This window comes from Meriones unguiculatus, chromosome 3, assembly GCF_030254825.1.
Source record: "Meriones unguiculatus strain TT.TT164.6M chromosome 3, Bangor_MerUng_6.1, whole genome shotgun sequence".
NCBI classification, from domain to species: Eukaryota; Metazoa; Chordata; class Mammalia; order Rodentia; family Muridae; genus Meriones; species Meriones unguiculatus.
The window spans coordinates 52634015-52647552 of record NC_083351.1 but is presented as its reverse complement, the minus strand read 5'-3'; the positions used below and the strand labels follow the sequence as shown (position 1 = coordinate 52647552).

General features: G+C 47.2%; 1 protein-coding gene across 1 annotated transcript in view; it reads left to right on the top strand.

Moving 5' to 3' along the window:
* The first annotated feature begins 4479 nt into the window (after positions 1-4479).
* The window catches only part of Chn2 (chimerin 2), a 267306-nt gene continuing 258247 nt past the window's right edge, over positions 4480-13538 (top strand). Inside the window, exon 1 of the mRNA XM_021647954.2 lies at positions 4480-4698. Within this exon, the coding sequence (XP_021503629.1) occupies positions 4650-4698 (49 nt within the window). The 5' untranslated portion in view covers positions 4480-4649. The remainder of the gene's footprint in view (positions 4699-13538) is intronic.

Sequence of the window (13538 nt, the reverse complement as noted above, 5' to 3'; positions counted from 1 at the left end):
AGAAGTACCCCAAAGGAGTGCTGAGGGCAGCTCCAGGAGCCCAGTACATTCACTCTGTGGTGTGTTCTGTTTGCCCTCAAACTTCAAAGGAACGCTAAAATAAAATAACAGATTATAGTAATGTGTGAGTGCTCAGTAAACAATAAACTACAGGACTTAGAACAGTCCTGGCTGATGGAGAGACAGGAAACAGACTGTAAACATGTTGCTCTTTTGTTTTCACCATTTCAGTTGGTCTTGTTCTAGGCTCGAGTGTCCTCACATGCCTGTCCACTGCTGTTTATGCCCCAGAGCTGCTACTACTCATTGCTCAGTGGTCACAGCCATGGAGGAGAAAAGTCATTCAGTTCATTGCTCATGTATTCAGGAGGTATCTCCGGATGACCTATTGTGTGCACAGCATGGTCTATTACACAAAGGCTGGACATACTTCCCCCTTCCCTGCCCCAGCTAAAAAGCTTTTAATGACAAGGAAGAGAAAACTGTCTCCATTAAAACAGGGGAACTGAGATCTGCAGAAAGGGAGTACCACAGAGTGGGACATCCCACGGCAGAGCTGTGTGGGGAATGAGAAGGTTTTCTGGACAAAGTGCGTTCTGTGAACTTTCACCACAGCTCTGCTGGACAACAGGGAGGGTCTGGACAGGGACCAAGGTTGACAGCTCCAAGGTACACAGGGCACAAAGAGAAAAGGTCACAGCTGAGAGGGAGATACCAGGAAATGGGATTTGAAAGGGGAAGCCGAAGGTTTTGAAGGTAGGGGCCTGAACAGCTGCCCAGGCTTGGCATCCTCCCCGCCTGTGATCTAGGCTGCAGGGCAGGTTGCTTCCTGAATTTCTAATCTGGTAATGAACTTTATACTAAAGTTACAGCTAGAGGCTGGTAAAGTGGCTCAGTGGGTAAGGTCTTTTGTCCCCAAGCCCGAGGACTTGGGTCTGAGTTCTGTTCTTAGATTCACATGGTAGAAAAAAAAATTGACTTCTGCAAGTTGTCCTCATGTGCAAGCATGTATGTGGATACACACACACACATACATAAACACATACATGCACATATAAACATGTGCATACATACATATAGACATAACACGTACAGTCATACACACCAAATAAATAAATAAATAAATAGTAGGTGAGTGCTAAGTTAAAGCAAAAATGGCAATTTAAATTCTATGTCAGACCACATTATTGACAAAGCCTCCCTTTTCTATAGATCTTTTATCATTTGGAGGAAGATGCAGTATCTAAGACAATTGTGCCAGATTACACTAGATTTGAGCAAATCTCAGATCTTCTTAGCAACAATATTCTCATTTCATTGGCAACCAGGATCCTGTAATGCCATTCAGAAGTGAATAAAATTCATGAACGAAGGGTTTATTGTTTCACCAGGGGAAACATGTCAGGAGGCTGACAGTGGTTCCTTAGCACTTTTTTTAAACTCACGCTTGTTAATTTACGGTATGAAACATCTGGTAGGGAGCGCCCAGCCCCTTGACCTTTGAACTGGAGAAAGTGGATCTTGATCATAAGCAGCTATGCTTGCTGAGTTTTCCCTGCTGATTGATTATCTTTCAGCAGGCCCAATGAGCCATCAGCTTTCAGATGTGAGTCCAGAAACCAGTACTCCATTTTTGTTCTTCAAAACAACAGGCTGCAGGCTTGCCATTCACCTCCCCGCACAAGCTGGGTCTCACTTAAGAATCTCTGTCTTCTGCTTTTGTGCTGGACTGGTGTACCTGCTGGTGTACCTGGTGCCTTCACAGTGCGATCCCGTCCATCCCTATCTCTATTTGGAGTAATAGAAATAATCATTGGGGCATGCTTTGCTTTTAAAAAATATTTCTTTATGTTATGATTTTACCTGTATGTTTTGCCTGCATGTTTGCATGTGTGCCATATGGGTTCCTGGTACCCACAGAGGTCAGAGAGGGTTGTTGGATCACCTGGAACTGGAGTTAAAGATGTTTGTGAGCCACCATGTGGCTGCTAGGGCCAGGACCCAGGTCCTCTTCAAGAGCAACAGGTGCTCTTAATGCTGAGCCATCTCTCCAGCCCACACAAGTTGCTTTTGTTGCTAAAGTTATGTGAAAGCAAATGTTATAATCTCACAAATAGAACCAGACATTCTGTGAGGTTTACCATAAAAAAGAAGTCCATCACCTACTGCTCAATTTGGGACACGGCAAATAATAATAACAACAACAACAACAACAATAACACAATCTTGGGCCATAAATGAGACATTTCCCCAGTAAATAAGTCAGTAGTGGTTGGTTATCTCCTGGGAGAAAGCAGACATTGTTCACACCATTGGTTCCACCTTTCAGGCCAATAGCTTCCAACCTCTTCTGGAATACTGGCACAGCACAATATGGCTTTACACCTTGCAGCTCCTAACAGTACCCCATCTAGTCAGTCATAGAAGTGGAGAGGTGGGGTGAATCTGAGGCATTTTCTGACATCCTAGTTGATTGGTGACAGAACCAAGTTTGAACTTTGATGCTGGCTTCTCTCAAAGCCCATGTAGCAACAATCCTGTCCAGTGGCATAGCCTTGCGGAGCATATAAAGATTCAGACGGCTCTGCAAGTTACTAGTCCAATGACTACATGTCATAGCAGGTCTTGAACTCTGGGTGTCCGAGAAGTTCCATCCTCATAGTCGTCAAGAGCATGCCAGGCAAGCAGATGTCCCCATGGGGCTTCAGATGAGGTCACAACAAGCTTGCACTGCCCACCAAAAGTGGGGGAGGATGGGGAGATGCGGCAGTAGCTGGCGCTAGTTGTCCCAGGCAGATCTGTCTTAGGAGCCCTGTGAAACGGAGACCAGGCAAACACAGCTCAGCGTGGCTGGAGAGGCCCACAGGCCTGGGCCCTTCCGCAAGCCTGGTTTTTTCTTTTGTTTTATTTTAACTAACCAACCAACCAACCAACCAACCAACCAATGGGTGGGGGGCTCTTGTTGATCAGTCACATTGGAATGGCATCCTGGAGGGAGATTTTAAAATATACTTTAAATCAAGTAGAAAATGAGACACGAGAGCATATTGTGATCATTTAACATTTATAATTCACTGTACATGAGGTCCTCTGCGGATGCGGAGGTCCCCAGGGCCTGCTTGCTGTTCCCAAGTCACTCCTGATAATTTTTAAATGGACTATGTCCTTTTAGCCATGTTTTTCCAAATTCGTGCTGCTCCCAGCGCGAACACTTTCCGTTTTGCTCTGTAATGAGGATACTTTCATTCCTTTAATGTTTGCTATTTTCCTTTGATCTAACAATTTCTGTTCAAATTTCACAGTTTTCTTTAGCTTTAGGATTGAAAGAACCGATTACCCTGCTGGGAGCGTGAAACGGATTTTTAAAAAAAATATATCTGCATGACATTTCCTCCCAGTGAAATTAATTTAGGTTTAAATACGGGAGGATGGCACACATCTGCTCCAGTCTTTCTTGCACACACCTAGGCAGCTCCTGGTCCTGAAAGGGTACATTCGCACCTGCTGCAGAGTCCTAGTCTTTTGTGAGGTTCCTTTCAAGGGGCAGAGGATCTCTTTCTTTGTGTAAGCCTGATGCCACCTTTGGGCTGTCCCTATTTCTTTGAACACCAGTCTCAGAAGCCTAATGGACTTTTTGGGCACGGTCCCGCCAGTGGCTGGGGTACTTAAGTATAGCCAGATTGGCTCCCTGGGTGCTTTAGGAGACATTTCTTTTGGCAGGGCAGGGACGTTTGGTTCCTGAGCAACAAAGGACAAACTGGAGGGTGGTGGAAGGGCGCTCCCCAACCTCGGTGGCGGCATCCCGGCCTGCTTCAACCTAGCACCTTGTCCTCAGAGACTCCGCCTTCGCCTCCTGGATTCCCCACCCCCCGCTGTGTGGCTGCTCCGGAGCCCAGAGCTTGCTGCCAGTCCCACTACCTTCCTCCTACGACTCCTCCATCCCCTTCTAACCCGAGGAGCAGCGCTGTACACCGCTGCACGGTCCGCCTTGCGTCCCTGGCGGCGTGCCCAACACCTCGGGGCAGGCTCCCGGTCCTGTCGGTCCCCACCCCGTAGTCCGCAGCTTCCCCCTGCAGCCAGGGGTGCAGGAGCTGTCAAGCCGGCGAAGCAGATTCAGCCCGGAGCGCCGGCGTTCCTCTCCTTCCTTTGTGTGCGCGCGCGAGCCGAGTTGGGGAGGAGGGAGAAGGGGGAGGTCGCTGTCTATCTGTCTCCCCCGCCTTTGCACGGACCGCTCGAAGTGCGGCGGCAGAGGCGGGATCCCGAGAGCCGGTGCCGGGAGCCGCGGGGCGCTCAGGTTCCAGTCGCGCGCAGGGAGCGGGCCCGTGGAGGGGACCGCGGGGACGGCGAGAGCGGCGGTCCCATCCTCCCGCCGGGCCGCCCGGGCCTCGCTGAGACCCTGCCACCCCGACGCCCGCAGCGGAGCGCGCCCAGGCGCCGAGAGGGACGGCGAGCACGAATAAATAGCAGCGGCAGCAGCGCGTCATCTGGTGGAGCAGGAAGTGCAGGCAGAGTCCGGAGGCCGGTGCTTCCCGCGCGTCCCCAGGACTTTGCCATGGGCTGGGGGCCGCGCGGGCTGCGAGCGGCCGGCCGAGGGCAGCGGCGACGCCGCCCGCACCGGGACTGAGCGAGCGGAGACGCACAGTGCCGAGATGGCAGCATCCAGCAACTCCAGTCTGTCCGGTTCCTCCGTGTCCTCCGGTGAGTTTCAGCGCGCGGTCGCCCGTCCGGGGATGGAGAGTCTACCTGTGGCCGTTCCGCCTGCTCTAGGGGAGCGAGGCGCGGGACGTGGGCGTCCCACGGGACACTTGTGAGGGTGGCCCGAACCCCGGTGCCCCAGCATCTCCCTGTCTGACCTGTGACAGCGCAGAGGTGGGAGGCGGTGGCGTCCTAGGCGGGAGGACCAGGGGTCTGGGGCTCCTGGCGAGCAGTAGCAGCGAGCAGCCGCGCACTTTCCGCACAGCTGGAACTGGGGCAGAAGGCGCGGGGAAGGTGAGGGCGAAGCTGGCCTCCGGACCTGTCTGCCTTGGCCCCCGCTACCCTCCATACACAGAGCCAAAGGGTGCAAACCCTTGCTCCCTGCAGACTCGATTTCTTTGTTTGTTTCAGAAATTAACTCCTTGGAGACACTTGGGGCGAGGGTTGGAGAGAGCAGCCAGGAGGAAACTGTGCCTCGCTCTTCTGACTGGAAGTGGGATAGGCGAATGGAGGTCTAGCCCAGCCTCTCTGAGTCCTGGCATGTTTACTGTGTGTGTGTCTGTGTGTGTGAGAGAGAGACAGAGACAGAGACAGAGCATGTATGTGTGGGTGCTTCTAGACATGTTCTTACACTACACCTCACTGTAATTTTACTTTCAGGGCTTCCATTTTTTTTTCTGTGTTAAATGTGGCTGGGTGAAAAAAAGGGCTTTCAGCTTAGTAGGGTTGATCAGCAGGTCTAATTGAAGAGAAAAAAAAATGATAATGAATGTGAAAGCATAAGAATCAATGGAGGCAGCCCCACTGGTTGCTGGACATGACAGGTTTCTAATCAGAATGATGCATTAGGCACAGTTCCACTACCCCTTTGGTCATTGAGAACTTTAATAAGGAACTCTGAAGGGCTTGCTGGTGAGACATTTGGTGTGGTACACAGCATTCAAGGGCCAAAGACAGCCTTGAAGTCCTAGTGGGAATGCTCAGTGTATTAAAACTGTATGCTGTCCCATTGCATTCTTTTTATTATTCTTCAAAACTCTGAGCGGAGGAGGGTCCCCGAACTGGAAGGAAGGAAGGAAGGCATAAACATAAAAGGAGCCACATCTATGGATGTGATACTAACCAAACCGTAAACACAAGGTGACTGTGACCAAGACACAAGACACAATTGTGACGTGGAGCAAGGTGTTCTCTTGAAAGCTATCTGCATTTTTTTTTTTTTTTTTTTTTTTTTTTGGTCAGGTTTAGTCCCAGGGAAATGACACTTCCTTCAGCGATTGCTGCCAACTAATAAAAACAGCATTGTTAGGTGTCCGGCAGTTTGAGCTGCTGGCAGTAGCAGCCAGTGGGCAGAGCAGTCAGCTCTTATTAAGAACAGCAACAAGTTGACCGCCTGTGGTTTTAATTCTGAGAACTCAGCAAATGCTATGGCTTATTTTTAGTACCCTCAAACCACTGCTGCTGCGTTTCAATTCATTTTGGTTGACTAACGTTGAATTTAAAATGCAGAGATGTTGGCTTCCTATTAGCACATATTTCTCCCCCTCCAAAGACTGCCCATTGGATGAACTGAGCAGGGGGGAGGGGAGAGGGGGAGGAAGGTAGCAAGGGGCAGACAGAGAAAGGATGAGGAAATAGCATCATCGCAGGATTCACTGGAGGCAGGGATTACAGAAGCTGTGGCATCTGAAATTTTGGATCTTGATACAGTTTAAGAAGCCTGATTGAAAAATCCTAACTCAGCCCTGGGAAGACTCCGCTGCTCAAAGAAGCCGGGATAAGCTTTAGAGGGTGGTAATTGTTTTGCAGATAGGGGAGGCATGCTTCCCATGGCTTTCTTTCCCGTTTCATGGACTGCTGTTTTCAATCCTGTTGTAAACCGGGAGAGTGCATGAAATCTGAAATGCAGAGAGTGGACAACAATCTACTTATTATTTTATGTAAATCAGCCTGACCTGTGGGCTTGTTCAGCTTAGTTCACCAATTCATCAGACACTGTCTTGCAAAATATGGAGTCATAGTTCTTTTCAGGCACACTTTCCATTGTGTGGATAATGAATAATTCAGAAGACACAAGCAATTCACACCTGTGAGAGGTGTTGAGCAGCAAAGAATAGAGCCTGCTTCTCAGAGCAGCTGGGTTCTCTCAGGCGAAGGCCGGAGTCTGAGAAAGTAGAGCACTTTGTGAACCCATTAGTCACCATGCTGAAGGGCCAACTGTGGGCCAGGCTTGAGCTTCAAGGCTTAGCAAGGGAGATAATTCTAGCTTTCTTTGTAGCTTCAAACTTGTGAGATCATTGTGTTTGAATTCTGGCTCCACTGCTGACCAGTGAGGCATCTTGAGGTAGGTTACTTCATTTTTCCCAGCTTCAGTTCTCTCATTGAATCAGTATGCTGAGGTCTTTTGGTGCAGGGTGTCATGGTCAAGAGTACTTGATGTAGAGGCTGGGGAGATGGTTCAGTGGTTAAGAGCGGTTGCTCTGGAGGATCAGAGTTTAGTCCCCAGTACTAATGGTACGTGGAAAGGCTCACAGCATGTAACTCCGGCTGCAGGAGAATCAATGCCCTCTTCTGGCCTCAACAGACATACCTGCAAATGCAGTGCATGTACACACAAACACACACACACACACACACACACACACACAAGCGTGTGTGGGATGCAGGCATTCCCACACCCACACACAAACACGTACACATAAATAAAAATAAATCTTTAAAAAAGAATGTTTGTTGCAAGCAGATTATCTTCTTTGAGGAATGACGTGAAGGTGCTCAATGGTTTCACCCATAGGTGCCCGGTGCGTATAAAACCTGTTTCTTCCCTCATGTACCATCTTAGAGTTTCTGTCACTGCAATGAAACACCATAAATGAAAAGCAAGTTGGGGAGGAAAGAGTTTATTTCGCTTCCACACTGCTATTCATCACTAAAAGGAAGTCAGGACAGGAACTCAAACAGGGCAGGAACTTGGAGGCAGGAGCTGATGCAGAGGCCATGGAGAGGTGCTGCTTACTGGCTTGCTTCCCCTGGCTTGCTGAGCCTGCTTTATTACAGAACCCAGGACCACCAGCCCAGGGATGGCACCACCCACAGTGGCGTAGGCCTTCCCCATTGACCACTAATTGAGAAGATGCCCTAGAGCTGGATCTCATGGAGGCATTTCCTCCACTGAGGCTCCTTCCTCTCTGATGACTCTAGCTAGTGTCAAGCTGACACAGAACCAGCCAGGGCATATGCTGAGTTTAATCTTGAGTTTGGACTCCATTAAAGAAACATTTATTGAGGGTATTCCAGGTTTCAGGCATATCCCCGAGTGCTTGCATTGAAAAGATATCTCAAGAGTCTCCCTGAGAAGCAGCAGCGGAGGTAGGCAGCACCTCCTGGACCTTGCTCTAGAGCGATGCAGTGTGCCCTGTAGAGGAGTGTGCACAGCAAGGGAGTGAAGTGCCCCAGAATGCAGGCAGAGAAAGGCGTTGCAGGAAGACAGAGAACTTAGACCCGGGCCTGCAGCTGCATCAGTCTGTGGCTTTCATTTGCATTTCTTGGGGCACTGGTCCTTTATCTTGGTGTGTGGGACACCTCCTGGAGACTTTGACGGAATGGTCCCGGAATCAAGAATGAACTTGAACATCTGAGCCCTAATAAAGGAACAGCTGACTTCCTAATAGGGTCTAACCCTGTCTCCAAGGAGCAACAGATAGAATGAAATTCACTGGCGTTTGCATGGAGGGAAACTGTGGCAATTTGCTCAGCATAAGCTCAAGGTTCTCTGAGTTGAATAATCTTTCTTGCTGTCTTTGACCACATCACCCAAGTGTGTCTTCGTGCCTGTCACCAACTGCCACACAAGAAACCAAGTGATCAGGCTAACAGGCTAACATGAACTTAAAAATGCGTTTTCTGAAAACTCTTCAGAATTTTCTTCTGGAGGATTCAGTTAGGTGTAAAAGGAATTAATATGCCTGTGTTTTAATGATGACCGCTGATAATTAAATTTCACAATCACCTAGATTGGCAGGAAGGTTTGATCCCTTTTATTATTTTAAGTTGCCCACAGACATACAGAAATAAGTATTTTTAAGGTGTTAATATAACCCGTTGTACTTGATTATATCCAGAAGTAAACAGGCTGATTTGAAAAACAGTTTTGTTAATAATCATGGGTCACATTTGCTCTTATAATTAAAATAAGAACCTTTTGCATATTAATAATGTGATTGTCAAATGGATAATTTCACAATCAAGAAAGAAAAAAAATACAGCCCATGCAATGTAGTAAACAAATGAGGTCTTTTCGAGTCATTGAACAACTTAGATTATTAAATATTAAATATTACAGAGATCCCTGGATAAGAATTTAACATTTTGAAAACACGGGCACATGGCATTATTAGGACAAAGCTGGCCATTTTTACTCCAGGAAAAAGGTAAAAGTCAGCCCTGTGTACAGTCATCAGGACCTTAATTGATACGACAGTCTTAAACGATTGAGGTATGTGTTTATGTGGATTTTACAGAGCAGCATCGGGGGCGGGGCGTATTGCTGTGTGCTGCTGTCACTCTGCTGTGGACCCCAGAAGCAGCAAGCAGGAGTGTTTCTGACTTGTTATTGGGAAGGTGTGCCCAGTGGCATGCACGGAAAGTCTCCCAGTCCTACATGCAGAGGGAGGACCTGGTCGCTGGCCACTCTGGGAAACTCTAATGTGTGTGTAGTTAGGCATTGCATGGATCCAATCTCCGCCGGGGAACCATGACAGAGGTGGACCTGACCGCTGAGAAATCTTTTGGGTCTTTGGACACCAGAAAATTTCTTCTGCGGTATTCAGTTATGTGTGGAAGACGTTGCTTTGCTTTTGAATGAGAGCTGCTTGGTAATAAATGTCACAGTCATCTATATTAGCAGGGAGTGTTGACTATCTGTTTTATTTTAAATCATAAGCACAAAAACTAGAGTTAAAAAAGAATCACAATTAAAAAGTTGCAAAACTAAGATTAATGCTGAGCGAGAGACCATTCTCTCCCATGAGGTCCAGCTCCTTCCTTGGTGGCCTTTTCACATCTGATTGAATTTACTCTTCTCCACTGGCCACTTGTAGTAGCTTGAATGAGCCCAATAGGGCAATCTTCTTAAGCAAACATATCTGTTGTGGTTTTTATCTTAACCGCAGAGGTCACAGGTTGATGCACTGGTTACCATCCCTTGATGCTACAGGGAGGAGGTGGGACCTTTGGGAGGCAGGGCCTAATGAGTTGAGGGTGTGTCTCTTTCCCCTCTGCCACCTATTTTCTGCCATGAGGTTCTGCTTCACAGTGGACCCAAAAACTGACCGCAGACTGAAGCCTCTGAGACCATGAGCCAAAATAAGCTAAGCATCTTGAGATACTACTAAGTATCTCAAGTGTGTTATCATGGCAGCAGAAGACTGAGGATGTAGCTTTTTGGTATTTGGCACACTAATTTGTGTGTTTTGCTGAGATACTGATTCCCCCACCTAGCACCATGAGGTGTGTAAGTGAGCATCTTGGTTTGACTTTTGAGGGATGGAAACATCAGGTATTTTCCGAGGCCAGCCTGCATAGGGTTTAACTGGGACAGTGTGTACTCTTAACTGCTACCTGGGGCCTGACCTCAGTGTTGGCCTCAGTGTTGGCCTTGAGTGCCATCTGCTACTCGGCAGGGTCTCCCGTTGTTCCTACACAGTAGCAACAGCAACCGGACATTTAGTTGGAAAAGATGCACAGTGCTGTATTGGCATGTTCAGGGAAAGAATTTTCTGCCAAAAGATCAGTGTTCCTGCCAAGATATATACAAGGAAAGAGAAAGCGGTCCTAGCATTAGGTTGGCAAATGACTGGTAACATGCACTTATCACTCACCAATCAGTCGTCTCTGAGGAGTGTATTTGCATTTCCCACCTTCCCTTTCGTAGGCCATGTGGGAGGGAAGGCTGGCCTTCTGTCCTTCACGTGGATCTGCATCAGTGTGGACCCTTGTGCCTCAGTGTATGCTGGTTGGTGGGAACAGAAGGCAGTTGTGCACCTCTGAGTGACCAGCAGGAGTTTATTCAGCTTGGCCATGGTGAGAAGAAGCCAGGTCTGTTAGGGTTGTACCGGCCCCGTAGGCAGTCAGCTCTGCCAGGGACTTCTGTTATTGTCTCTCAGAGGGAATGAAGCCAACGGCCTAGGACGTGACCATTGACATATGAGAGCACTTCTTGCTGAGGACTCAGCGAGAGCTGCCACTAGTTCCTTGTACAGATAACCAGCTTTCTTCCTCACCATGAATCACACAGCATAGTGGGTGCTGATCTATGAATTTAGTCACATGGTATGACTTAGTTGCAACATTGCCTTGTTTCAGCAGGTAGGCCTGTCAATCATCCGGCCTCACCTCTTTTGCAATGTGGTATCAGCAGCATAAATTATTAATTTAAAACAACCAGTGTCTAATCCTCCTTTGTCCACTAATAAATATGAGTCAGGCTGAGCAGGTTTGGAGTACAGCAGAGCTTGGGGGTTGTTTAGCAGATCCTGAGCTTTGATGCCTGTGAAGATCAAGGTCCAATGAACCCAGGACTATCTGTACACTGGACCTAGCTAGGTCACAGTGTGGCTGACTGTTCTCTAGGGTCCTAATTTCCACACACCAACTCTCCAGCCTTTTTCCTGGCTCAAAGCAAAGAGTAGCAGCATCGACCTTAGAGAATTTACTGAAGACTTTTTTCCCCCCTGTCTGGCTTCATGGACGATGTTCTGCTTAATTATGTGGTACTTAAAAAAAAAAAAAAAAGAAGAAGAAGAAGAAGAAGACATGCAGTGCTTTGTATTTTAAATGGGCGGGCCTTGCACTAAGACTTGAGTGAGTCCAACCTGCCCCAGGTCCTGATTGCACTGCTTTAACCACAGTGGCTATTAGCCATAGGTGGCTACTGCCATTTACATTGGAAAGAATCCAGTCCCCCATTTCCTCTAGAACATCTGAATGCTCCAAAGCACACATGGCCGGTGGCTGCTGTATATGAACACACATTTCTATCCTTGTGGAAAAAACTCCTTTTGGATGACACAGGTGTACATAGTTCTTAGACAGAGGACTAAGTAATACAGATGAACAAACTGAGGACAGAAAAGTCCCAGCATATGTCATTCCGATATATCTGGATTCCTTTGAATTTCTAGCTTAAGTTTTCTAGTTAATTTTGCAAGCTGGCTTTTTAAAAGAGTAGTTTCTCCTTGACTTTGACGAGAACTGTGGAATGATGGTTAAAGGACGGTGATGTCAAGAATAATTTAAATGGTTGTGATTTTCTTTTAGCCCTGAAGTTTGATTCAAGTTCCAAAAAAAAAAAAAAAAGTCTGTTGTTTCCTTACTGGTATGTTGATTAAAAAATCCACAGCGGACTTTAATTTCAGCCTCAAAGAATAAAATGGCTATGTCTAGAAATGTAAATGTCTGGGTCTCTCAATTGTATTTCTTCTAAAGCATCATAAAGAAAATAGGAAAATTGTGCATAGGCAGACAGCATGTGACTGACTGTATATCTAAGCCATCGTATCTGAGAGCACTTTGAGCAGCAAACTGTTGGCCTAGAACTAGGCTCCTTTTGTAGCAGGCCCACTTGTAGGGCAATGCAAATGAATTGGGTATTTAAAAAAAATCAGGTTAGTTTTTGGAATTTTAAGCTCACTCGAGTTGGAAGAAATGCCTACCAATAAGATACAGGAACCTGAGAGTTCCTAAGAAAAGGAACTTTTTCTTCTTGAATGTCTGTAACCACCTCCTTCAGGTACAACAGAAGTGGGGATGTGGACGGCATCTTTAAAGGGTCAATCAGTGACTGTCAGAAAGACCACTGGATTCAGAAACCAGTACTCTGAAGACTGTGATGTTCATAGCCTGTTCTTTATCTAGAGGAGTTCAGACTCTGGATCTAGGGTCTGTGAGTCACAGAATCACTGGGGTGGTGATCTTATGCAATTCTCTCATTGTTGGAGGCCCAGGTCCTTGGTTTCATAGTGCCTGTAGTTGACCTTTACGGTTTCATAGTGCTCACTGTTTCAAGGAAATGAAACCCAGAGCTTCCTTATTGTTTCAGAGAGTGCCATGGTAGCAACGTAAAGTGCTCTTCCTTGAAATGGCTTTATTTCTGAAGAATAAATCCAAGAGGTTATGTTAGGAGTAGGAAGGAAGAACATGGCTTCAGGAGTCAGTCTCCGGCTGCGCTATCAACGTGCAGAAATTGCAGATTCACCTATAGCAGGCTCTTTCTCAGACCTAGATCTGCCCTGATCGACATGGCAGCTTCATGTGGCTAGGGGGTCATTGAATTATGGTCAGTCTCTGAATTATTGATTACTAAAAGCATCTTGGTGGGGGCGGATAAAGGATTTATTTCATTTTACAACTTTCAGGTCACCATCACTGGAGGAAGTCAGGGCAGGGGCTTAAGGTGGGAACCTGGGGTCAGGAACAGATGCAGAAGCCACGGAGGGTTGCTGCTTACTTCCTAGCTTGTTCCTTATGGCTTGCTCAGCCTGCTTTCTTATGCAGTGAGGGATCACCTGCCCAGGGTTGGTAATCACCTCTAGTGAGCTGTGTAAAGGAAGTTTTGGTTTCTTTAAAAACTTAGTTATGTTGTGAAAATATGTTTTTGTTTTAATCCCAAGTGTGGGATTTTAGTTTGGGCTTCAGTTTGTCCACAGCTCCTGCCGGGTGTGGTCTTTGCCAGCTGGTAAGGACCTACCTCCTGCACCATGGAGACAGGTGTGGTCTAGGACTCTGAGAGATATAAGTAGGAGAGTCTGGAGAAAGACAATGTAGCCTGATGTGGCCTGTGTCGA